This window comes from Lissotriton helveticus, chromosome 2_2 (genome assembly GCF_964261635.1).
Source record: "Lissotriton helveticus chromosome 2_2, aLisHel1.1, whole genome shotgun sequence".
NCBI lineage: Eukaryota > Metazoa > Chordata > Amphibia > Caudata > Salamandridae > Lissotriton > Lissotriton helveticus.
In genome coordinates, this window is record NC_136060.1 from 255593961 (window position 1) to 255621789 (window position 27829).

General features: G+C 45.0%; 1 protein-coding gene across 2 annotated transcripts in view; it reads left to right on the forward strand.

The window, feature by feature from the left end:
- SEPSECS (Sep (O-phosphoserine) tRNA:Sec (selenocysteine) tRNA synthase) overlaps positions 1-27829 on the forward strand; it is a 339266-nt gene that overhangs the window by 153892 nt on the left and 157545 nt on the right. For both annotated transcript variants that reach the window (XM_078678380.1, XM_078678381.1), the window contains 2 exons: positions 24455-24608; positions 26782-26884. In XM_078678380.1, the coding sequence (XP_078534506.1) occupies positions 24455-24608; positions 26782-26884 (257 nt within the window). The remainder of the gene's footprint in view (positions 1-24454; positions 24609-26781; positions 26885-27829) is intronic.

The following is a 27829-nucleotide window of genomic DNA, read 5'->3' on the forward strand; positions in this document are numbered from 1 at the left end:
ATGTCCATCCTTACGTCAATCTCGGCACCTTAAAGGTATAAATATTACCGATCTTGCCATATGCAAACACACGCGTGGTGACGAGACGGAGCAGCCATACTTGCCGAAGCCAAGAGCAGAGCAGACCCCGCTGGCAGCAGCCCCGCCTTCCTGACGCGCTGAGACGCGCTGCTTTCTCCTGCCGAGAATCCAGCACCGGCGTTTCTGGGTAGCCCTCGCAGGCAGCCTGGAATATCGAGACCAGAGAGAGAGATACCATTCCTCATTCATCCTAACTTCCAGGTACAGAACTGAATAACCCCTCACAGAGAATTCTTTAGTTATTCACTTGGCAAAAACAAACTTAACTTAAACTGTAACTTTCTATTCCCGCCCACGTATTAGGCTTAGGTCAGGTACACGGGGTAGGCGTATCTAGAAACACCAGTTGAGTACGTTTAGTCAAATGTATATGTGTATGTAAATATATTTTACTCATTTTAAACATCATATGGCTTAGAAACCATATCAATGTTTTTACAGTATTACTTTATACTATTGCTTTTAATGTATGCACTTTACTTAACTATAAGTATTGCAATAATATCGATCCATTTCTCTTGTATGAGAAAAGAGACTGATCAATAAATAACACCTTTTTATTGAACACGCCCGTCTCTTCCTTTTCTCTACATTCTGATGAGACTAAGAATGCACGTACTGACTGAGTAAAATAAATTGCCTTTTGTTCACACGACTCTCGAGATTGACTCTTGATTAGGGGAGAGCAAAGTTGTCATGTTCTATGGTTGTCAGAAACTAAATCCCTTCTTGTCTAATCAGGGAAGTTAATTCCTCCTTGAACATTCGAGAAAGTTTCTAGCGAACTCTGAGCTACGCTGGCAAACCCAAAACTTTAAGTCTAGTATCGACAGTAGTAGACCTAGTTAACGTCTGGCCTAGGCCTTTACTGCTGTAGGTATTATTCCAATGCGCAAAGCCTATTGGGAAGATAGGAACTACACTACATGGCGCCCAACGCGTTTGGAAAGGGCGATAAAACTAACGTAAGACATTTAGAGTAACTCAGTCGTGCTTTCTCACTCAGACCCCTTTTCCCAAATACTCCAAAGACGTCTGGAGTGGGTGAAAGGTTATATCCACCAGACCTCGCAGGAGGGAACTCCTATGTATGGTTCTTGGTATAGTCAACGTTGAAGGATAAACAGTTCCAAAATATTGTGCATCTAACCTTTGTTCCATAAGAAACCTGATCTGCAAACAAAATAACCTTCAGGACAGTAAAATGTCAGACAATGAAGAAGAAAGAGAGGCAGTTAGATTAGCAGCTGACATAGCAGAAGCTGATACTGCACTACAAAATGCAGACCCGGAGATAATACTCATCCCGGTCATTAAAAGAAAATCTATAACCTTAAAACTTATAGAAAATGGACTGACACCTAGAGATGGTACAGTCATATTCGTAATTGAGGCACACGAATATCGGCAGACAGAGGTATACTATTCATGGATACATTTTCCAACAGCAAATGCTGTAACAAAGTACTTCCACTATTACAAAATGGAGGAACCTCCTAATGAGTACACTCCTTTCGAGGAGGTGGAAGTACCACTCAAATTCCAAGAGCATTTGCTCTTATTTGATGGCGCCCTAAAACATAATAATCACATCACCAGGCTCGGTCTTTTAGGTAGACCAGGAGCAACGTGGCCGGTCCTAGCCGGATACACACCACATCCAGACATCAATGGGATGTCTGCAGCAGAGCTATTAACACAGCTAAAACAATTAATAAAAATTCATAGACAATTAGTTCAGTATGTGATGCGGACATCAACAATTCAGCCAGCGATTAAACTTCCACAGCTGACCCCTCAACAAGGGAACACAAATAAAATTACACCACAGAACATCCAGTCCTGCCTAGGTAAAGTACCGGCTAAACGGGAACAAATACCATTCTGGTTGGCACAGAAAATTACCCAAATAGAGGCGGTGTTTCCTGACACCACCCCATTAGAAAAACACAGGATTCTGACTATCTGTCTTCCAATGGGAATCGCACCACACATTGAGGACTGTGACACTTGGGGTACAGTCTTTGCTTCCATCTACACAAAAACGCACGGTGTTCCATCCATTTCGGTGATACCAGATGTGCTAAAACAAATTCAAGACGAATACGGTCCAGAGCCCGCTTTAACTCTTGGTATGAAATTACTGAAAGACTTCAAACAGGTCTCGGCTATATTATTAGCCAACATAAAAGGTGAAGCAGCAAACGTGGCAATCCGCCAGAGGTTAAAAGAGACAGATATAGCAGACCAACCAGCTGAAATTGCCAGAATCATAGAAAAATCCTATGAGGAACTAGGTAGAGATAGTTTAGGTGGAATACCAGTAAAACCGCAACTGACTGAAAGTCCAGAAAAAATATTTTTTAATAATAATTCACCAAAAAAGAACTGGGATGGAAACAAACAATCCAATCCTAAAGAAAAGAAATTCCAGTCCAGAGGAAGGTCTCCTAGGCGAAGGGAGAAATCTCCGAACCAGAAACACAGGTCACCCCAGAGTGACCCCTCTGGGAAAAGATATAACCTTAGAAATAGGGATAATATAAAAAAGCCTGATAGATATCAAGACATTGATATACGTCCCTCTCAATCTTTTCAGAATTCCTCGCAGAAATCGGAAAGAAGAGGACGATCAGAACAAAGAGAAGAGCACGCCAAGTCCAAAGACAAGGAACCTGCTCAACTAAAAAAGAAATTACAATTTCCAAAAAAGAAGGTAGCCAGTATCAAGGTAGTTAACAATGCCGAGAATACTGAGGACACAACTGAAAAACTGAGAGTGGGCTCAGACAATGCTAGACAGTGCAGCAGAAGTGAGCATAGCTCGCAAAGTCCTTATGAATCATCTGGAGACAGTGGACACGAATGAATATCTTCAAGTGGAAACTGCAGACACCAGGGTTAGCAAACCCCACAAGATATACGAGATAACATTACGTATAGAGGGAGATAAGACTAGGAAAATAAGGGGACTATTTTGGGATAATCTCTCCAAGGGCTATGATATCCTTCTAGCTGAAAAAGACTGGCCACCAGAGTTTGTCAGGGAGTGCCCTCATGGCGAAGAAGTAATTATGCCTGCCTTCTCAAATCAAATTCCAATTCATAAAAAATACACACTTGCCAGAAAATGGGCAGTGGCTCTAGCTCCTGCTTTATATAAAAATCACGTAGGATGGGATGAGGACTCCCCTCCTCACAAAATCCAGTTAAAATCACAACCTACTGCACAAAGGCAGTACCCAATTAAGCAAGAAGCTAAAAAACAGGTAAATGAAATACTAGATGAGCTAGAATACCAGGGGGTGATTGAAACTTGCACCTCACAAATGAACAACCCTTTGTTTCCGGTCTCCAAACCAGACAATTCATATCGTCTAGTTTTGGATTACCGACACCTTAACACATGTTGCAAAACTTTTGCAGTGCAAAACTCACACAGTGCTGCACTAATGAATAACATAGTGCGCAAAAAATACAAAACAACCTTGGACATCTCCAATGGATTCTTTTGTCAAAACATAGCACCAGAGAGCAGATATTTAACTGCATTCTCAGTAAATGGCACTCAAAAGCAATTCTGTCGGTTAGCCCAGGGGTACAAGAACAGCCCGGGGGTATTCTCAGCGAGAGTAACAGAATTACTTCAACTATATGATGATGAAGCATTATCTTATGTCGATGACATTTACTTAACAGATGATGACTTGGATACTCACTTGAAAAGAGTGAACACCATAATACTTGGGTTCGCTGCAGAGGGTTACAAATTCAACTTTAAAAAGTCCAGAATTGCCCATCTGACAGTCCTGTTCTTAGGATATGAATTATCAAGTGAAGGCAAAAGCCTGGCTGACAATTTCCTAGAGAAATGTGCCGTACTCCAAGCACCTAGAACACTAAAAAACCTACAGTCGATTCTAGGCTTCCTAAATTTCGGAAGACCATACATTGCAAATTACGCAGAAAGGGTCAAACCCCTTTATGATCTGATAAAACCAGATTTTAAAAGATCCAATTGGACTCAAATACACACAGAAATTTTGAGATCCCTGCAAACAGACATGCTAATTAAAACAAAATTAGAAACACGTGATAACACACGCAATCTTGTGATTCGAGTCATCCCAGGGAGATGCGGATTCACATACCTGACCTCTCATGAGGGAGAAAAGGTACCAATTGCATTTAAATCACACTTGTACACAGAGGCTGAACAGAAATTCAGCAACAAAGAAAAAATTGTTCATGCAGTTCAAACCGCAATAGCTAGAGAAAGAGATCAAGCAGACGGTAGACATATCACAGTCAGAACAGCAAAATCGGCCTTTGAGGCACTAACAACACCGTGTAATTTACCAACAACAGCATTGAATCCGGAATGGATACAATGGGTGAATCCAATCACAACGGACAAAGTGTACTACTACTTTGATCCAGAACTAGAAGAATTAAAAAATCTAGAATATGAAAAAACATATCCTCTGCCAATCGACATTCTGCCTCTACGACATTACGCCTGTGTAATCTATACAGACGGACATGCTCAACCCTCCGTTTGGGGAGAACAGGCATACAACCCCACATGTGAGATTACAAAAGAAGTGTGGCGCGGAGGTAAACTAAAACCTCTATTAACAAAATCACACTCAGTAGAAACTAATTCAGAACAACAAACTGAAATAATAGCATTAAAAATGGCGCTAGATAATGCGGATCGCAAATTCCCGACACTTATAGTGTCCGATTCATATTACTGCGTCAAATCATACAACAAGGATTTGCAGACATGGATTCAAAACGGTTACAAAGATGACACAGACGCACCAATAAAGCAGAAACTGCTCTGGGAACAAATAGCTCTTTTACAAAAAGAACTACCAAAGACTCACGTGACTCACTCACTGAGTCATCAGCGTGATGGCGTTCACGTTGTAGGGAATTCATTGGCTGAAACAGCCGCAGCGGCAGCCACTAAATCGGCTCCCGTAGATCGAAAAAAGCGTACATTAAAATACATTGACTGTGAAACAGTGCTGGCAGTGAAAACGTCATCAAAAGGCGACTGCTCAGCGTTACCGATCAACTATCCACTCAATTATACATACATAATCGATGCAAACTCTGTCCCTTTTGCTCGAATCCCTGGAGTGGGGGATAGGGTGATTCCAAACATGGACAGGAGAAACTTGTTAATCGCAGACGCACACATGGGCGAGGGTCTCAGACACCTTAAACTAAAAGATTCTTTGGAAGAATTACAATCACGGTACTGGTGGCCAGGCATGAGCCTGCGTCATACCATGTTTGTAAAAAACTGCCCAAACTGCAACAGAGATCGCAGTGGGGAAAGAAACGGTTTGATACCTCGTCGTATTACGGCAGATAATATTACCAGTAAAAAGAATGGCTTGCGATTAACATATACAGGCAAGTTCCCACTTATAATGTAAATCACCAGCACTTGGCTGACGTCCGGACTGTTATACAAAGATTTGCGAGTCTAAATGGCATATACGCTAAGCGCATGCTACGTTTGACTATTATTTTCACTCAAGCCCTCCAGCCTGGGGGGAAACATGGTCAAATGAGCACAGTCCAGCGGGAATCTTCTCACTTCCTTCCTGAGGGTACGGGACGGTGTAAAGAAAAAACCAAGGCATAAAGCAATCTATAACGGAAAGGATATTAGGTTCGGGAGCTGGGTGGGTCAAACATCTAATAAGTGTCCAACGTAGTCTCAATAACTTGCCAAGAAATTCTCTGAAGGGATTCAGTGCGTACGAATTATTATTTGGAACTAGGATGATGATCTCTGACATTGATAGTCAGACTTCAGTGGTGAAAGAAAAAACCTTTGATATCAAAGACCGTTTGGCTATTTTGCAGGACTTAAACAAAACAAGAAAAGACCTGAGCAACATAAAGTTGAAACAACAGCCAACAACCACTGAAGAACCACCACCTGTCCCAGCAAGACCTGTCTGGATTCCAAAAGTCGGGGATCTAGTCAGGGAAAAGATCGCGGTAAAGAAGGAATTTGGGCCTTCTTACAGAAAAGCAGTTCCTGTCTTGTCTGTCAACGGGACAAGATCAGTTGTACTACCGCCACTTGCTGGTAAAAAGGAGAACCGAGTTGTATCCATCGACCTGGTAAAACCACAACATGTGGCCGATAACAAACAGTAGGCCAAGTGGACTCCCAATAAGTAGCAGAACACCAAGGTTTGCTACCAGTACAGAGGTCCTAACGAAGAGGCTCATCACATTCGAAACGCCTACAGAAGAACAACAAGGACTATGCAACAATGCAATAGAACTCAGACCTCTGAAAACCCAAATAAAAACATTTAGCAGAGACACACCAATCTATAATGAAGTACCAAGTGACAATGCAAGAAACAAAAATCCTGAAACAATTGGAACAATTGACAGAACTGCATCCGGCTACTTCATTAACTTCGATGATTCCTCTGAGGGCTTCAGCGAATCAAAGACACAGCCATCATCAAAAACCTTTAAAGACAAAGCTAAGGAACTTTTGAAACAACTGAAAGAAACATATCTGATTTCTCCATGGATTGAATTTTGGGTGGGTTTTGGTGCATTTATCCTCATACTTTGGCTCATCATGGTACTTACTTTGGGACGCTTCATTGAGGGAAAATATGCTAAAATGGACACAGCAAGTCAGAAAATCAACTTGATCCTCAAACCACACACATCTTCACACGTCGAGAAAAGAGAACTTTCTTCAGCCAACTTCACAGCCAATCCAATACCTGGTGGGGTAGCCTGGGACAACACTGACTATGAAATGTTTGGTCCGGTCGAGATCCTGAAATATCCACACCAAATTAAGATCTCATTGAGTGACTTTGCAAAACCAAACTCATTTGCTGATGATTGGGACTTCGAAAGCATTAATAACATGATGTCTGACTTAATAATGTCTGCTAAATTTACCAAACATGATTATTTGCAGGGTTCTACAAATTATGACAGTATGTATTGCTATAACCACTATGGTAACCACTTTCTACATAGATCTGCACAACCTAGAAATGTTTTTAATAATAATCAATGGGAACATTGTGCAACACCTCCAAAAGGGAGCTCAAGAACCGTTTATGACAAATATTCATACTTTTCAGGTTTTAACACAAGTAATGCTGAAGCATTTTATTTTAAATTGTCAAACAAGACAGGAACAAAAACCATGATAACCAACACAAAATTGTTATATTCAGACTCATTTTTCGAACAAATGAATACTTTTGGTTTTGATTATTGGGACAAAAATGTTGAATTGAAAAGTGTTTGGGGTACAAAAGAATGGCAAGTACAGGGTATAGAAGCTTTGTTTAGAGCCTGCATGATCCCAGAACAAATGATATTTTTAAATGACACTGTTCAACAAACCACCTGTCTTGGCTTAGCCAAAATCAAAGATTTAAATAAACCGTCTATTCCAAAGCCAATAATGTTTAGCAATAACTCTGATACAGATGAAGAGATAGACGTAAACCATATATTAAACCAAAACAGAACACATCCTGATTGGAAACAGTGGTTGATCTGGCCCACAGATACTAATAACTGTCAAGACAGATTCCTGAACAAAACACAAGGTTTCAAAATGACCAGGCCAGACCCTAGATATCCCCAAAGACATCACCCAGGGATAATTACCACCTACAGTGTGGGCAAATTATGCCTTCAATGGCTACAAACTTCCACACTGCCTGAAATTAAGCAACACCTAACTTTACTTACTGATGGTGCTGACTTGCGTGATTTCACTTTGGGACCACGCAAACAGCGTCAAAAGCGTTTCATAGCAGCCTCTGTATATGCAGCATACAATGAGGCCTGGAAGGTTACTCAAATTGAAACAGCAGAGAGAATACGGGAAATTGACCGCATCAATTTGGAAAAATCACTTTCTGTAGTGGACAATGGGTTAATGACTCTGTCCTCCAGAATTTTTTCATTGGACAGCATTGTGTCTTCAGCAATCGATATATTATCGCAAGACTTACTGTTATTACAACATGGTCAGTCACAATTGCGTTCTATTGTACAGCTTGGCTGGACGTTACAAAATCTGCGTTCAGGCTATGTGCCTTGGCGTCTAATCAACACAACGTCACTATTCCAAATCTTTAACCTTACTGATAGACAAATCGGTATGGCGCAAAAGGGTGCTGATTATACAATCTTGAGCATTGAAAAACTAGAAAGATTACCAATGACAATGTCAGAACGACCTGTCAGTGAATGGATAATACACGGAATCATAAATATTCCAATCTCAACCTTCAGGTTTCAATACTGCCAAAAATATATACAGGCTGGCATGTACGAGAAATTGGGAAAGGGGTACCTTAAAACAACATGGAACCTGCCCTATTCACATGCATGTGTCAGTAATAAAGGCCAGAAAGTGTTTCTTAGTGGCAACAATTGTGCGATGTCACTAAGCGGCACGCTTCTGTGTAACGGAATTAGTTTGCATGGAGCCTGTGAAGGGAATTCATACAACCTTTCATGTCACCAGCAAGGCGCACCTGCAACAGAAATAGAACCATTCTTTCAAAGACTCTATAATGGGAGTTACATTCTTATTGTAGACCGCAGATGTTGTAGTCTTATGCCCGGGACTCCTTATCTAGTAACTACTACTGCGAAGGTCAAGTGCTGTGGACGCACATTGTTCCCCAGCTCCTTCCCAGACAGGGAGGCAAGGGCATGGCCCGATTTGAAAATTACTTCTATTCGAATAGATACTTTAAGCAGAATGAAAACAGTCCTTCTTCAGACGCCTACCAGGCTCTCGTCATCAAAAGAAACGTATGATCTACAAGTCGCAAGGACGACTGCAGAGATACATACATTATTATCAACTAATTCCCCCGTACATTTCGCGGAAATCCTAAGTGAAATCTTAAATATTTCTGATACCAATGGGATCTCAGGGGTATTTAAGACAGTATTTTCGATGGCATTAACACCATTCAAAGCCATACTGGGTATTTTTCCAGATTTCGTCCATTCGATTTTTGGCGGACTTCCCCTGATCCTGGGACTAATTGCAGGAATCCTATTCTTAGTCCTAATTTTTCGTTATGGCAACCCATGTCACAGACAAAACTCTTGCGACAAGGGAAGAAACAATCCTAGCCATTGGATACCGGGACCGGATATCAAAAATCCTGGGACTCTCCCGGCTTAGAGACCTGAACATGACTTGGTTTCTATCATTTCGACCAATGTGGCAAAGATGTGTTTTACCTGTATTGAGGTGTCTGCTATGCGGAGAAGAATGCGTGTTAGACACCTGTCTGACGCTACAATCGGATGCGCCGATGGATGCAGAAACATTGTTGAGCCCGATTAAGGTTCATGCTTTGTGCTGCCCTCAAAGGCTACCAATCCGGATGACGGCATTCGTGGAAGCTTCACCACTACGATTGATGGGTAGTGAAGTTCAAGATGAAAGCAGCATCGAACAGGTACGACCTTCTGTCAGTAATGCAAATCAGAATGTCAATGGAGACAATCATGCGCAAGAATGCATGATCACACCTATTTCCGAGTTAGTGGAACTTTCCCAGGAAGCTGTTGACAGTTTTTTCAAAAGCCTAAATGATATGATGTTCTCACCCGAACAGAAATAGAGATTTTTGAGCAAGCTCGCACACGGCGTTCCCTGAATTCGGCCTTCAACTTTAAAAATAAAGTCACATGAACATTTTTCACTCCAGTTCACGGACAGCAGTTTTTCCAGCAGCCCCAAATATTTTTGCATATTTTTCGGGACACTATCTTCTGCTTAAAGTAAGAACTATTCTTAGAGAACTAAGGTTTCTAAATTTTAGATAACTTATAGACATTAGCTGCCCGCTGGCATGTTCATAAAGATATTTTATTCTGTGATGGAATGGTCTCGAAACTTTTTTCTGTCAGAAACCATTTCATGTGTAATTCTCATATACCAAATAAGCAATAATGTATACAAATGCAGTTACTTTGGCATTTATTCTACAGCTTGAGTGCATACCATATATATATGTCTGCAAAAAATGTTTTCAGTATATTTGAAAATTTCGAAATGCATTTATGTATTTTGGGGTGGTAAGGTATACACACTACTCTATAGTATGTTGTACTATGTTATACTATGCCTAGATTAGTAAATATGTCCATAGTTAGCGTGGAGTGGGTGTCATGTATTCCTATCGGTTCTGAATCGATCCCCCTATTCCTGACCCTATTTTAGTTCAACAAACCAACAAGTTAACTAGCAGTCAGCCCATGAGGCAGAAAACCCCCATGATGCAGATACCGTTATCTGACGCAGTCACACTACGGCACAGGAACGTGTTATCTGATTAGGTCATAACGCTTGCGATCTAATTAGACAAGCGATATTCCTCCAGCCCCTGATAAGGCATACGGAGTTCTCATAACAAATCAAACCTATGACAACCTGGGCAAAACCCTGCGGCCATTGTTTTGATTTCACCGAGAACTTTAGTAAAAGAATGTGCTAACGAGCAAATCGTATGACATCTTTATTGACGTATCTATGTCCATCCTTACGTCAATCTCGGCACCTTAAAGGTATAAATATTACCGATCTTGCCATATGCAAACACACGCGTGGTGACGAGACGGAGCAGCCATACTTGCCGAAGCCAAGAGCAGAGCAGACCCCGCTGGCAGCAGCCCCGCCTTCCTGACGCGCTGAGACGCGCTGCTTTCTCCTGCCGAGAATCCAGCACCGGCGTTTCTGGGTAGCCCTCGCAGGCAGCCTGGAATATCGAGACCAGAGAGAGAGATACCATTCCTCATTCATCCTAACTTCCAGGTACAGAACTGAATAACCCCTCACAGAGAATTCTTTAGTTATTCACTTGGCAAAAACAAACTTAACTTAAACTGTAACTTTCTATTCCCGCCCACGTATTAGGCTTAGGTCAGGTACACGGGGTAAGCGTATCTAGAAACACCAGTTGAGTACGTTTAGTCAAATGTATATGTGTATGTAAATATATTTTATTCATTTTAAACATCATATGGCTTAGAAACCATATCAATGTTTTTACAGTATTACTTTATACTATTGCTTTTAATGTATGCACTTTACTTAACTATAAGTATTGCAATAATATCGATCCATTTCTCTTGTATGAGAAAAGAGACTGATCAATAAATAACACCTTTTTATTGAACACGCCCGTCTCTTCCTTTTCTCTACATTCTGATGAGACTAAGAATGCACGTACTGACTGAGTAAAATAAATTGCCTTTTGTTCACACGACTCTCGAGATTGACTCTTGATTAGGGGAGAGCAAAGTTGTCATGTTCTATGGTTGTCAGAAACTAAATCCCTTCTTGTCTAATCAGGAAAGTTAATTCCTCCTTGAACATTCGAGAAAGTTTCTAGCGAACTCTGAGCTACGCTGGCAAACCCAAAACTTTAAGTCTAGTATCGACAGTAGTAGACCTAGTTAACGTCTGGCCTAGGCCTTTACTGCTGTAGGTATTATTCCAATGCGCAGAGCCTATTGGGAAGATAGGAACTACACTACAATTTAGTAACAACTTCCACCTGTTTGACCCTTTCGGATATTTTGTGGAGGTCCGCCCGGATCAGGGTGACTTCGGTTGCTGTAGCCCCCACTGTCGCTTGCACCTGTGCCAGTGCCGCTAAGACATCTTCAATAGTGGCCTTCTTGGCCCCCTCCATCTCTGTCATTTTCCCGGCCGTCTTGGGTTGTTCCTGGGGTGGAGAGTGCCTTTCGTATGCGAATTTATCAAGCTTGGCCTGGGTGGCATTTTGTCGGGGGCCTCTGTGCGTCATTCTCTGGAGCGTGTCCTGGGCAGGGCAGCCCGATTATGCCTCGAATAGTATGGCCCGTTCTGTGGGTATATGGCAAGTCCTTTCGTGTCCGTGACTGCTGGCCCCGTCCACCGCTTCCAACCCGGGTAATGCAGGGCGCTACGTTCACCACAGCAATTGGCGCTATTTCTCTCCTCACCTCTGATCAAGGCCCGTTGTTCACAGCTCCTGCGGCTAGTGGGGCTTAGTGGATCCGAACAGGTTCTTGTGTGTGATCCAGAGTGCCGTTTATATGAGGTGTACCCCCTGGCGTGTGTACCGCCGACGGATTCAGTGCCCTGGATAGAGTCTTAGTAGGAAGGGAAGGGGGGGGGGAGAATGCTCGTCCCCCGCCGTTCGCGGCCTCTGTCGGTCGTCCACCGCCAAGGGTGCGATATTTGATGCAGCGGAGCCTTTTGCGAGCACCCGCGATCCCGGCCCGGCCCCCGCCAAGCTGGGTCCGCTGCCGCAGGGCCGTGACGCACGTTTGGCGTTAAGAAATGGCGGCGCTGTTTTTTCTGGCCTGCGGCGTAGGCGGAGGTCCTGGGTCCGTTATTGTTGCCCCCTCGGTCGGTGCCGGGGGTCGCGGGGCTCCGCCCGCCTCACTGGATTCCCTGGGTGAAGGCTGCGTATAACTCGGCAACTTTCCCAATGAGCCTGCACTTCCGGCTAGGTGCGGCCGGGGAGAGTCAATTTCCGGTCGGGCTACAGGGTTACCACAGCTCCGCTGCCTCCCGGCTGTTGTCAGGCCCCTCTTCTCCTCAGGCTGTGTCTGTTCTCCGAGTCTGCCGCCTCACCGGTTTTGTTTCAAAAGTACAGCGCTGAATACTGCAGGGACTCCGGGACCATTCCACCCCTTCTGCCACTCTCGATTACAGGATTAATGTTCCGGATGAGTGCGGGAAGCCATCACCGCTCGGGAGCCTCTCTAGTCTGTGGCCGCCATCGTCGAGCGCTAGCCACGCCCCGATCACTGGAATATTTGTGTTCCTTGGGCAATAGTGTTGTGCTGCCCTATTGGATATATGACCTAAAGAGCCTCATACTTCTCCTTCCCTAAAGGCGGCGTATAGCATTGGCACTACTGGAAGGGCAGCAGTGTTGTAGAACTTTCCAGGGAAGCCATCCTCCCCTGGAGATTTGGAAGTAGGCAGGCATGATATAAATGTCTGTATTTCTTCTAGACTAGTTTCCCCATCGAGCAGACCCCTGCTCTCAGGAGATGGAGTGCGGACAACTCTTTTAGGAATCATTTTTATCTGTCCTTCATTATTCAGGTTGGTGTTCTACAGATTCTCTTAGGATGCAAAAGCCTCCATTACATCCAAGGTGTGGGTCATTAATATAAAGCTTGGATAGCCAACTGTGCTTCTCTTTGTAGTTGGACCACCAGCATTCTGCCCATTTCCCTAATCCCCTCGCTACCAGGCTCCTTATCCCTCCCAACCTACCTCTCAGTCATCCTATCCTTGGGTGAATAGGACCACCTTTTATCCCCCGCTCACAGCCTCTGTTTTGTTTCTTCCTTTTCTCTTCACTCCGATCAAGAGATTCAACAGGATGATTTCCAAACTTGCTACCCCAGCTTTGAAGTCTCTCCTGTTCTCCATGTGCCTCCTGTAATTGCATCACTGGAAATGCACAGAGATCACCAGAGGGAAGGCTTTCTCTCCACTTACGCTATTACGTTTTAAACATACAATACTCTTAGATGATTTATTTTGTTTACCGTCACTATGCCATAAGTACTTACTTCTAGTGGAGGTGCTTTCACTCTATTTGCTTTCTTGACAGGACGTTCGAGGCATGTGGGCTGCTGAATTCATATCTATAGCATAGATCGCCGCCTAGTGTTGGGTCCGGATGATTGCACATTGTTGTCCTGGAAGAGTCTTCGAAGTATCACGAGATAGGTGGCTCCTCCCCTGGACTACAGTGCGCATGGGCATCGACTCCATCCCCAGATTGTTTTTTTCCGCCATTGGGTTCGGATGTGCTTTCGTTCTCTCCAGTTCGGAATCGACAATATTCTCGAGGCCAGAAGGCCTTTTTCTCTTATCGTCGGTATTGTTTGCGTTCGGTGCCCGGTTCTGTTCGGACTCGCCTCCCGAGTTCGACTTCCAGGGAGTCGCGTGACTCTTTGGTGCTCGAGGCCCAGTCGGCGCAGCAAGACTCTCGACGATGGAACGGAGCCCGTTCAAGAAGTGTCCCGTGTGCGGATCGAAGTACCCACACATCGACGTCCACCCGGTGTGTAACAAGTGCCTGTCGCCGGACCACGATGAAGCCAACTGTATGGCTTGTTCCCGATTTCGTTCGAAGAAAACGATTCGGCTTCGGCGCGTGGCGCGCATGGAGGCCCGGCAGTCGGCCCTGGCACCAGTGGACATCTTCGACAGCGAGGAAGCAGACGAACACGACGTTCAGCTGCAGATTTCACCTCCAGCGGAAGAAGTCGACTACGACTATCAAGTGGATGTCGAAGGCCTACCCGTACAAGAAGTCGTCGACGAGGTAGGAGACGACGATGAGGCCTATGGGGCCATGGAAGATAGCTCAGAGGACTAGCTATGCCCCGTTTGAACACTTACGAAGGCTCAGGTCGAGGGATCGCCTATCGGCCTTACCCAAGACCTTCTACCGAAATCCACGGCCCCGCCTCCCGGCCCGGCAAGGACACTTCGACGGAGCCGCCATTACCGAAAACGAAACCGAAAGTGAAACCTTCGGTGTCCACACTGCCTAAAGTGGTTCAGGCGACTTCGAAACCGAAACCTTCCGCTCCACCGTCGACACCCTCGTCTTCCGAGGTGTCAGGACAGCCCAAGCCAAAAAAGCCTGTCGAGCTGTCAAAATCGGTGAAATCCGTCCAGCCGAAGCACGCCAAAGGCGTCGAGCAGAAGCCCAAGAAAGCCGTCCAGACTCCGTCGAGCAAGGGCGTCGAGCCGAAGTCCGGGTCGGGCGTCGAGCCGGTGCCAAGCAAGAGCGCTGAGCCAAGGGCCAAAAAGGGCGTCGAGCCGAAGACCAGCAAGGGCATCGAGCCAAAGATTGGTGCCCCTAAAGCGGTTGCCCAGGACGCCAACACGGTCAAGCCTCGGACCGAACAGCCCAAGTCATCGACGCTCGAGTCTTCACACGTTGCTGGACCGAGGTCGTCTGTCATATCGGCAAAGCCGTCCGCTTCCTTCACAAAACAGGTCTCGGACTCCCTCAAGCGTATCAGGGACAAGGCTTCGGCAGAAGACCCCAAAACGCCTTCTGCACCGAAGCAGTCGGTCCCCACCTCCAAGTCATCGACGCCTCTCCTCTTCACGTTGCCGCCGAAGGCCTTCGCACCACGGGTGGCGCCCGAAGCGAAATCGCAGAGTGCTGCGGGGTCGAAGCCTACTCTCCTGGCTGGGGGCTTGACGCATCGTCCACCATTGATGGAGGAACAGTCGGAACGTTTCATCGATGCCGACACTGGGAAGCTTACGCTTTACAAGCGGAAAATTACGGCGACGACGCCTTTGGAGTCGTATACCATTCCTTTGAAGCGCAAAAGGCCTGCTTCTGATTCACCGGTCTTGGTCGAACCACTGACTCCTCGGACTCAAAGAGTTGCCACGCCCTCGCCAACCTATTCCGATGCCGAGGATGCTGGGAATCAAGATGAGGAATACAACTTCCCGGCCCACACAGATCCTGATGCACAACAGGACGCATGGGTGGACACAGGTGACCAGGGGGATCAGCAACCCACCCTTGACCCTCAGATGTACAATATCAAAACATCTCCCACTGAGGATTCTGCGGCCTTCAATGCCTTGATTGAAAGGGCAGCTAAGAATCACGACGTTGAACTACATGCTGACCCTGTGGAGGTGGACTTCCTCTTTGACACTTTTTCAGCAGCTGAAAAGACTGTGAAAACCCTCCCGATGCTGAAGGGGGTCCTCCAACATGCTGCGGACATTTTCAAAGAGCCCACACAGGCAAGTGTGGTCAACCCTAGAATTGAGAAAAAGTACAGACCGGCACCTGGCGATCCCACCTACATCAAGGGCCAGTTGCCATTGGACTCCCTGGTCATGTCTAATGCCCGCAAGAGGGCGAATTCGCAAACCACTGGTGAAGCTCCTCCCCCGGACAAAGAGTCCAAAGTGCTAGAAGCATCGGGAAAGAGAGTAGCAGCTCAGGCGGCCAATATCTGGCGTATCTCTAACACGCAGGCGCTCTTGGCACGATACGACAGGGCACACTACGACACACTAGAGACCCTGTTGCAACATCTCCCAGACCAATATAAGGAGGCTGCGGAGATGCTTATCCAGGAAGGGAAGCTCATCTCCAACGCTTTAATTAAGTGTGCACTAGACGTTGCGGACACTGCAGCCAGGGCAATTAACACCAGTGTGATGTTAAGACGACAAGCATGGCTCAGAATCTCTGGATTTAAGCCTGAGATCCAAACTACCATCCTCAACCAGCCAGTTAACCCTGACAGATTATTTGGTCCTGAGGTGGATACCACCTTGGAAAAAATAAAAAAGGATACCGAGACTGCCAAGTCCATGGGAGCTCTCCAATCCCAACAGTTTCGGGGGAGCACTTTTCGTCGCTCAGGCAATAGGGGTGTTTCCAGAGGCCGAATGTCCCAGCAAACACAATTCAATAAAGGTGGGGCGCAATCCTCTTACCCCAAACAAAATCGAGGAGGTTATCGGGGCAACAACGCCAAGGGCAGAGGCAGGGGCAACAACAACTCCCGTTCCTCCGCCTCCAACAAACAGTGACGCCCTGTCACTGCCCCCCGACCATTCCACACCGGTCGGGGGGAGACTCCAGCAGTTCCTGCCAGTCTGGACATCCATCACCACAGACAGGTGGGTCAGGAAACTTATCCAGTTTGGTTATTGTTTGGAGCTCACATCCACTCCACCCAACATACCACCAAAACACCGTCCTATGTCCACAGAGCATTTGAACTTATTGCAGCAGGAGGTTCTTGTCATGCTGCAAAAGGGCGCTATAGAGCTCGTGCCAGTGGAGGAGGAAGGCACAGGGGTGTACTCCCTGTACTTCTTGATCCCAAAGAAGGACGGGTCCCTCGGGCCTATTCTCGACCTACGGCCCCTAAACCAATACATTCTCTCGGAACACTTCCACATGCTAACGCTGCAGCAAGTTCTTCCGTTACTCACTCAGGGGGACTTCCTCGCAACCTTGGACCTCAAGGATGCTTACTTCCACATTCCACTCCATCCATCCCACAAAAAATACCTCAGATTCACCATTCAAAATCGGCATTATCAATTCAAGGTCCTTCCTTTCGGAGTGACCACGGCCCCCAGGGTGTTCACGAAATGTCTAGCGACAGTGGCGGCGCACCTCAGGAGACAACACATCCATGTCTACCCTTATCTGGACGACTGGCTGGTTCAGGCAAAGTCGGCCCAGCAGTGCGCCGCCGACATGTCCCACACCATTCACCTTCTTCACAGTCTAGGCTTCTCCCTAAACTATCCCAAGTCGCACCTTCAGCCGGCCCATGTGCGGCAATATCTAGGTGCAACAATCAATACTCTGGCAGCCACGGCTCAGCCAACTTCAGCGCGAATCAACAACATCCAGTCGCTAATCCAACAGTTCAAACCGCAACACTCGCTTCCTGCGAGAGTGTTCATGCAGTTGATAGGCATGATGGCCTCCTGCATTTTCATAGTCCCGCACGCGAGGTTACATATGTGTCCGCTCCAGGAATGCTTAGCGCATCAGTGGAATCAGGCTCAGGGACAGCTGAAAGACCTAGTGTTGGTCACCGGTCGGGCATACAACTCTCTGCATTGGTGGAATCCACACAACCTTTGCAAGGGCCGACCGTTCCAAGAGCCTGTCCCACAGATCATCCTGACGGCGGACGCGTCTCTCCAGGGATAGGGAGCTCATGTACTCCACTACACAGTGAAGGGACTATGGACAATTCAGCAAAAGAAGATGCACATCAACTACCTAGAACTGATGGCAATCTGCATGGCACTGAAAGCATTCAAAGTACATCTGTGCAACAAGGTCGTGTTGATCCGGACGGACAACATGACAGCCATGTACTACATCCAGAAGCAGGGAGGTACACACTCTCCACAGTTGTCTCATCTGGCTCAGAGCATGTGGAAGTGGGCCATTCAGAGGAACATCTTCCTCATGGCGGAACACCTCCCGGGCACAGACAATCAAATGGCGGACCTGCTCAGCAGGTACAGCCACCAGATGCACGAGTGGGAGATACATCCATCAGTACTCCGCCCGTACTTCCAGCAGTGGGGTCATCCACAGATAGACCTGTTCGCCACAAGGGAAAACGCAAAATGCCAAAGCTTTGCCGCCAGGTTCCCTCACCCACAGTCGCAAGGCAATGCGATATGGATGAACTGGTCAGGCAGATTTGCGTACGCTTTTCCCCCAGCACCTCTCATACCGCTGGTGGCAAGAAAGCTAAGGCAACACTCGATGACACTCATCCTGGTTGCTCCAACGTGGGCACGCCAGCCATGGTACACCACGTTTCTAGAACTCTCCGTGGTACCACATCAAAGGCTACACCTCACGCCCAAGCTTTTGACGCAGAGCCATGGCGACATTTAGCATCCAGATCCGCAACCGCTCAACCTGGCGATCTGGCTCCTGAAGTCTTAGAGTTTGGCTACCTTGACTTGCCTCCTGAATGCATGGATATCATACGGGAGGCAAGAAAGCCCACCACCAGAGCCTGCTATGCAGCAAAATGGAAGCGGTTTGTCATTTACTGCGCGACACACAACATCAACCCGCTAGATGCATCCACTGCCAACATCATCTGCTATTTGTTACATCTTTACAAATGCAATCTAGCATACGCTTCCATCAGGATACACTTATCCGCCATAGCGGCTTATCTCCAGAACAGGCAGCACCTCTCCGTTTTCAGAGTGCCTGCCATTAAAGCCTTCCTAGAGGGCCTAAAGCGGGTCATCCCTCCCAGGACCCCGCCAGCTCCTGTATGGAACCTCAATGTGGTCCTCACCAGGTTGATGGGCCCACCTTTTGAGCCTCTACATTCATGTGAGATTCAGTTCTTAACATGGAAAGTGGCTTTTCTCATTGCCATTACGTCTCTGCGACGTGTTAGTGAGCTACAGGTGCTCACTGTACAAGAGCCATTCATTCAAATTCACTCCAACAGGGTGGTGCTGCGCACTAACCCTAAATTTCTTCCTAAAGTGGTTTCGCAGTTCCATGTCAATCAGACCATTGAACTGCCCGCATTCTTTCAAAACCCAGAAACAGTTGCCGAAAGAATGCTCCACACTCTTGAAGTCAAACGAGCCTTGATGTACTACATCGATAGGACCAAAGACTTTAGGAAAACACAACAACTCTTTGTTGCCTTCTCAGCCCAGCACAAAGGCAACCCCATTTCCAAAGCAGGTATAGCCAGGTGGGTCGTTAAGTGCATTCAGATTTGCTATCACAAGGCTAAGCGCACTTTAACGGTCCCTCCAAGAGGCCACTCCACCCGAAAGTTGGGGGCCTCTATGGCTTTCCTTGGTAATATCCCTTTGGAAGATATTTGTAGAGCAGCCACATGGTCTACACCACACACATTTACTAAACATTACTGTGTAGATGTGCACTCCAAGCAGCAGGCAGCTGTAGGGCAGGCTGTTCTTAAAACGCTTTTTCAGACTTCTGCAGCTGGCACAGGCGGCCGCCGTTAATGGAGGGACTGCTATGTATTCTATGCTATAGATATGAATACAGCAGCCCACATGCCTCGAACTGAATATGCTACTTACCAGTATGCATCTGTTCTTGGCATGTAGGGCTGCTGACATTCATATCGCCCGCCCTCCTCCCCCGGCGCCTGTAGCGGCTGCAGACTTTTTAACACTTACTCTTAGCATGGCCATCGCTTACACTATTACACTCCATCTTTGCCACAATGGCTAAAAACAATCTGGGGATGGAGTCGATGCCCATGCGCACTGTAGTCCAGGGGAGGAGCCACCTATCTCGTGATACTTCGAAGACTCTTCCAGGACAACAATGTGCAATCATCCGGACCCAACACTAGGCGGCGATCTATGCTATAGATATGAATGTCAGCAGCCCTACATGCCAAGAACAGATGCATACTGGTAAATAGCATATTCAATATGGCGGAGGTGTTGGTCCTATATTTGTACCATCAGCATCAATTCCTTATGCTCCAAAAGTTAAAAAGTTTGACAGTGGCACATGTTCAGCTCAACAGCCACCTGTGTTTGGTAGACTTTGCAAGATGATTGCAAAATGTACACTACTTGAGTGTAACTCTGTAATAATACAATAAACAAAAATGTGGCTTTGCAATGTGTATGTATTCTCTTCCCCTGTATCTGAATGTAGTCATGTGTGTGCCTCCCAATTAAAAGGCCGCCTTCATCCAAATGTTAATTGTTACCTCTATCTAGCACTGCATGATAAGGGCTCTTCTGAGGATTAGGTCACACCCAGCCAGCTTTTATTCATTCCGACTTCCTTGAATTTTGATTTCCTTATAAATTATTCAAAATTTCTGCTAATTGCATCCGTCATGATTTTAATTTATGACTTTGTTGAGTACACGTACACCTATTTGTCAAGGGCTTTCTCTCGTCAACAAATAATATCTCCCTTTATACGGATTGCACATCTTTGTCAGAATTGATTTTGGGCCTTCTGGACTGTGTGCATAGGGATAGATAATCATGCATGACTCAAAGTTCTCCCTGTCCAGTCCATTCCAACTCCATCTGGCAGAGCACTGGTACTAGTCCCAAAACCTCTAATCCCAACTCAATTAAGTACAGCTAAATAATGTGCTGCCTGGTGGATTCTAGGCTTGCGCCTCCTGATCTGTGGTTTGCAGCTTCTTCTGCCTTCCTGAACTCCCAGTATAATAAAGCCTCTTCCAACCTAGTTTGGGGAGAATATCTGGAGGTCCTTCTTTGTGCTCTGTGAAATAAGTCTGATTCATCGCTCCATGTAACATGATGATGCTGTCCTTGAGAGTCTTCCATCAATGATCATCCAGAGGATGTGTGCATGATGTATTCAGATGATAGAACAGTGCTATCAAATGGGGCTGCACTTTCCTCTTTCTGTCACAGATTGCACTAACGTTCTGGTGGGCTTTGGATGTATGACATTGGCAGGGTATTAATTCTGAATGCTGTCCCAAAAGTTGGTGCTGCACTCCCCTTTCCTCCAAGAGGGTGACTTCAGATAGGTGTGCCTTTTATTTGTTTAGCTTTCTAACAACCCAATGCAACTTGAATGCTAGAGCTTTCTTCATTGGTTGGTAGAGCCAAACGATTGGGGCCAATCGCTTAATGATCAACTTGTTGAGTAAGTTCCTTTATATCCCCACCCACCCGCACTCTTTGGTATTGAGGGTCCTTCAAAAATTCAAGGGCATTGACAGTTGCGGAACCTGTCTCATACCTGTGTCCTGGATGGTGTCACTTTGACCTGGGCTTGCATATCTAGTAATTTACTCAACCATTAACAATCGTCATGTCTATTTTTAATGTACCTGACTGATGCGGTGTTGAATTTGATATATCTAAGGTCTACCTGCTGGTGATTTGTGCCTACATGAGTTGATCAAGGGCACAATCTTTTAATCCTCAGCAAAGCCATACAGTAGCGTCTCAGCTACTCCTCCCTTTCTCCCAATCAGATAACCTGCAGTGCCAATGTTGTGCTCTTACATCTATGACTAAACTCTGAAACATAACATTCAGCGAGTGAGACTTTAGTTCCCATCTCTTCCTTGAGGGGCATTAATGATATTTAGGCTGTTTGCATATCTGAGTCTTTCATCCAGACAGGGTGACCATTTGTGTCTACTCTTATTTTGCGCCAATTGTGCTGAGATAGTTTCCCCTCAGTGAAACAAATTATATTCCTGTATTTTCTTTGTCTTTATACCAGACATGTCTGGCAAGCATTGTAGTTCTATCTGGGCAGAACCAGAGAGTTCCAGTCATCAGATGAACATTTCACCTCATACGGCGGTGCCTGTCCGATCAGCGACCTCTGAGGCTGCATGGCAAAATGAATACACCTGTACCCAGTATTTGCCTTTTTCATATGTGTCTCTGCCAGCTAGTGTCAATGCACAGAGAAAGGTTATTGACCAGGTCTCCTTATTTACTCTTGGATCAGGAATAACCTTTGGAATCCTGATGTTTTGCATGAAAGGGTGACGATACCAGCATGATATGCGGCAAGCTTGATCATTCGTCTTCTACCAACCTTTCTGCACCTCCTCCTCACATGCACAGGATGTTATTCTGGCTACGGATTTCAGAATGACTCAAGTAGGGCTTTCCAAACGTCAGATCCTCGTCATTGCGAGCATAGCAAGTGTGAGGTAGGGGTCGGATGTATATCCCTCCTCAGAGTTGGCCCCTCGCGCCTGGAATAGTAGGCCCGATCTCTTTAAGAGGTGGCATGGGTTCTGCTCATGCCGCCAGCTGTAACTGCAGTTACAGCTTTTTTTGCTCATTTTGCCTAAATGTAGAGAAGTAGGCAGAATTCCCCCCTTTGAAAAGCTGCATAGGTTCTGCACCTAAAAAGCACAAATGGAAACAATTAAACTAATATGCTCAAGACGTAGTTTTTAGCTTTTCACACCTAAATAAGGTATTCAGGAAACACAATGCCTCCTAAGTCTGATAGCGATGAACAGAAACAGTGCAGCCTGGATTACTGGTTCTGGTCTAAAGTGATTCCTTTGTTTAGGTGTAAAACGCTGAGTACCATATTTTTAAGTTATTTTAATTGGTTTTATTTGTGCTTTGTAGATGCTTTGAAGGAAGCGAAAACATCAAAGCACTGGTCAGCTTTAAAAGACATGTAAGCATCCAGCAGTGCACATCGGACTGAACACCCCTCGTGTCTGGAGCATGGCACGGATATACTATATATTCGCCTATCCTATTGCTCACCAGACAGAGTGCGACCGTCCAGTGCAGCACATTAAACTGAAGAGCTCACATTCTCCAGCTGAAACAAAGATTAAAGACGCCATAGAGATGTCAGTGCAAGGCCTGGACTGTCCAACTACAGGGCAAAGGGCGCGCTACTCACCCGGTATGTACCCAGCAGGGCTCGGAGACCGACTGGAACACTGAGCCCAAACTACAAATTGTGACAGTTTGACTCTGACTCGTATCTGAGGGTGAAACCTCGGACTCGGGTACTTCACCCAAACTCCAGCGCTCCGAGGCTCTACTGTGGATAGAAGGAGATCCCTGCACGTGCCAGAACCGTGACACAGCTTGACATCGTGTCAAGTGGGAGGTGCCTCTCGGAGAGCTTGGTGTGGCCCCCCTGCTCCTTTTCAGGCACTAATGTTTTCAACACGATCACCGAGGCCCTCGTTTTGAGTGACCCGGGAAATGCGCCCGCACAACGCCGCATTTCCAATAGCTGGGATGTCATTAACTTTGAGGATGGAAACAAATCCTGCCCTTTATGAGCTGAACCACGAGGGTCTGGTAAGAAATGTGGAATTAACGGAAGAACCCGTAATTTGAGGTCCGACTCTTATTTCCCCCCAGACTTTCACACAGGGATTTCAGTGTGAAAATAAAGTGAGCTGCAGTGTTGCAAAGTATCTCCTCATTCTGAAGGCGCTGGGGACGTTTGTGACCGGCCCTTGGGGATTACGCAGCCGTCTTTAGTGTCCCAGAATAATGCACGGTCCAGCCAAAAAGGTCTAAACTTGTGTTTGCGTAAGAGTCCCTCTTACCCTAACCCTGTGCTGCCTTTGATACTCTTTGATCATTCGTTCCTCACTTGGGGTGGGGGAGAACAGGACAGCCATGACATAGGGACAGGAAATTCACACCTGTGCGGTGACAGTGTTACTCCTGATGCAATACTCAACACCTTTATTCCCAACCGCTCAGCGTCAGTCCGGAAATTACACTAATTGGCCTCTTAATGATGGAACTAGCCGCGAGACGCACCTGTGGAAGGGGAGGGGCGTGGCTACGCAATCCCTACCCGAGAGGCTTCTTTGGGTTTACCTTGGATGCACAGTTTGATTCTGCCGCTAATTGACAGGGTACTCATTAGTGAGCAGGAAAGAACCTTACACCAGTATTAACACGATCCTCGATAAGTGAACCATATCCACGTTTGCAAACCCAACAACACCCGCTCACTTAACTTAGAAGGGATGCCAGTGTACCCTTGAGTATCCAAAGTACGATATAATATTCTCATGAGGAACAGACTGTTTGGGGACCGGAAATAGAATTTCAAATGCCTCACGGTTAAACCAGAGCCACATCTGCCATTATGTTTTTCATCGTTTTGTATTCTCTGCTATTCAAAACACCCCAACACTTCTGTGCAACACATTTTGGTATTGTGTTATGTACAAATGGTATTTGTTTTCAGGTGTTATTTTCATGTGCTTTGTGATGTAGGTTTTGAGCCTGTGGTGATAGAGAACATATTGGAAGGAGATGAGTTGCGCACCGACCTCAAGGCTGTGGAAGAGAAACTGCAGGAACTTGGGGCTGAAAACGTTCTCTGTGTTCATTCCACTACATCATGTTTTGCTCCGAGAGTACCTGATAGGTAAAAGAAAAAAATACCTGCATTTGTATCCATACTTCTTGTTCGACTGCATACGCTTCATGTGTATTAAGCAAGCCACTGACAAATTCTGTCATTTGTGAATCATAACTGCTTTTTATACAAGTTAATATTTTGTTTAGTTCAGACGATCTGGGTTGACCAATGTAGATTGCAGAGATAACCTACATTTCCGGTACAAACAAGTGTCTTGCAGATCTTAAGAGAAAACTTGCAAGTGAAGCATATGGAATTTCATGTTATATTTTTCCTGTTAATTTATTTGATACATACCAAACATTGGAGTCTTTTTCATGTACTTCTCAATTAACTTTATCCTCTGTCAAGCCCTTCTAATCTCAATATTCGGTCTGCAGTAAAGATAATCTGTTTGTTTTCCGTCTTTTGGATTATGATTACTCCTCCTCCTGTGATCAGGCTTTTTTGATTTCTGTCACCGATTTCACAACTACCAACCCTTGCTAGAAGTTGATTCCATGAAATTGACACTTTTTGTGAAAAATTGCTTTAATGTTTCCTGATGAGCAGGACATTCTGAGCGTGTTTCTAGGATGACCTTCGATAAGATTTTAACTCAATATAGTTGTTAAAATTGACCAGATGCAAATGGAAAGCTTCCCTCTATGGTTACATATTCTCCTTCTGAGAGATGTCCCTTGACTTTGTCATATCCATAGTCAAACTGCTGAAACCAGCCTCTTGCTGCTGATGATCCCCGCCCTCACTATTTTAACAACGATTGTACAGAAGATATTTCACCAGTAGTTAATGAAGTAATTAATCCTTCCTTTCGGTCAATTTAAGAGCTGAAAAAGACTTGTGTCCCCCTTATTACAAAAGGGTATTTTTTCCAAACAATTGTCAATAGACATCAGACATTATAATTTACTGAAGTTCCTGAAGAGGTTCAAAAGCCTACGACTACTGCTTTTGTTGAGCCTTGCAGTTACCTAATAGTTAGTCACACTTTATGTGTAATTGAAGAACTTAAGCTGCAGTTTTAGCACTGTAAACTTCTAGTATAGATATTCTGGCTAAAGAGGATCCTGACTCGATTTTGTACCTTGATCTGCCATCAGCCTTCAGCACTCCTGATGACCCAGTCCTGATGAAGAGGTGAGAGTGTCAGGCAGTTGAGATCTGGCTTAGCTCCTTCTGATAGGACAGACAGACCAGAATCCGTCTAGAAAACATAATATTGAAATAAGATTTAAAGGTAGTACATGCCAATTATAGGCAGTCTAACAGTGATTAAACAATTGTTGGCTGAAGAGTCATAAGCTATTTAGCCATCCTGAGATTACCATTGAGATATGTATCGATGCTCAGGTTACAGAGTGGTTAATTTAACCATCTCCATTTTTTAAGCTTCATTTTAGAACTATTCTAGGATGTGTACCTTCTCATTTCAGACACTGTTATTGGACCTCTTAATTAGCCATAATTGATGACTGGCATTTGCCCCGATGGAAAATAGAAGGATGGTGCATGATCGATCACACCTTTAAATAGTGTCTGTACAAGTACATGTATTTTACGAAATCCACAAAAATTTTGCTTATCGCCTCTACTCTTTAAATTAAAAGTTAAACCCTTACACTTTACAATCCAGCGATATCAGTTGACTACCATAATTATGCCAACTCTTGTGGTGTTTAACCACACTAAGGATTTAGAAACGGAGAAGGGCGAAATAAATATTTATCAAAATCCATGTAACATTCATGATCACCTTGTTCTCGGATGGCATCAGAAGTAATGAAAGTCTGTTTTGGACTCATTCAGGCTAAGATAATTACTTCTGATGCCATCCGAGAACAAGGTGATCATGAATGTTCAACAATTGAACGTTAGAGGCACAGCTAGTCCTTCAAAAACCACATTTTAAACTATTTTATATTTTTTGCAGAGTTTTTTATATAGCGCGAACTAGAACCGAACCGAATCAGTTATCAGACGGAAATTGCACTATCTTCCGCTACCAATAAGGATTACATTCATAACTCTGATCATAAAGTATATGCAGGACGGGAACCTCTGGGCTAGTTTAATGGCACACACGTTATTGCAAATTGTGTGAAAGTTATACTGCTGGATAGGAAAGAAAATAGTTAACTAAGACCATACATTCTGTTTTTTGTGATTTTGTTTGTAGGATCGAGGAACTGGCTGTCATATGTGCGAAATATGGAGTTCCTCATATTGTTAACAATGCATATGGGATACAGTCTTCAAAATGCATGCATCTCATCCAGCAGGTATGATCTTAATCGAAAAGAAGCAAAGCCACATAAACATTCTGACCTTTCAATGAACACAGTCCGATTTTGAATTATTTTTACGTAACAAAAAAAAATTGTAAACGAGGTTCTAGGCATCAGTGATGAGCAGTTTTGTGTAGAATCCGCTTGTCTACATTCATAATCTTAATCTCATTTGTGTTGCCTGCAAAGCCAACAGAAGCTTTTTATAAAAATATGTAGCTACATCATGCATTCTGTTCACTATATTTTCAGTCGTTACTCGAGTCCTGTATCATTAAAATGTGCGATAATTGACAAAAATGCTAATCGTTATTTAATGTATGTACGTTCTATGAGAGCATGCACGCAGAAATGTTCCATTATATATTACATTTTGCATTTAATTGAAAGTGCAGAAGTTCAGCCATCTCGGATTGTGTTCTAATTGTGAGTGAAGTTGAATTCGGTTAATGGCGGAGTTTAACAGAGCTGCATTTTATTTCAAGGCGAGCGGTAGGACAGAGTTATAGCTTCCTCCCCACGCTTCACTCATCCCCTGCAGCAGCCTTCTGTATGCAAACGAGCTGGTGTTCACATGAGGAGATTCCGGGAATGCAGTGGGGAAGAGCACGGGCCAGGCAAACTGCAGTAACAGCTAAAGCCACAATGACTAATTCGACCAGTCGAGCTTGCTACTGGAAAAAGCCTGGAATAATGGGTTTGCAGCTGTCCCGGTGGGAGTGGGTAGAGTATTTCAAATTATTATGCTGGCTTGAAAAGACTGATACCTCATCCATCTTTACATGATGATAAAACAATTTTAGTTATCTGAACATTGATATTAGGACATGCTGGCTGCCTTTAAGAATTCCTCCTCAAGATCTGTGAGAATCTGGGATTTTCCCAAAGGACCTGTGAATGGCAATTTTTACCTTTCTGCGTATGCAGGGTTAGCTGGGA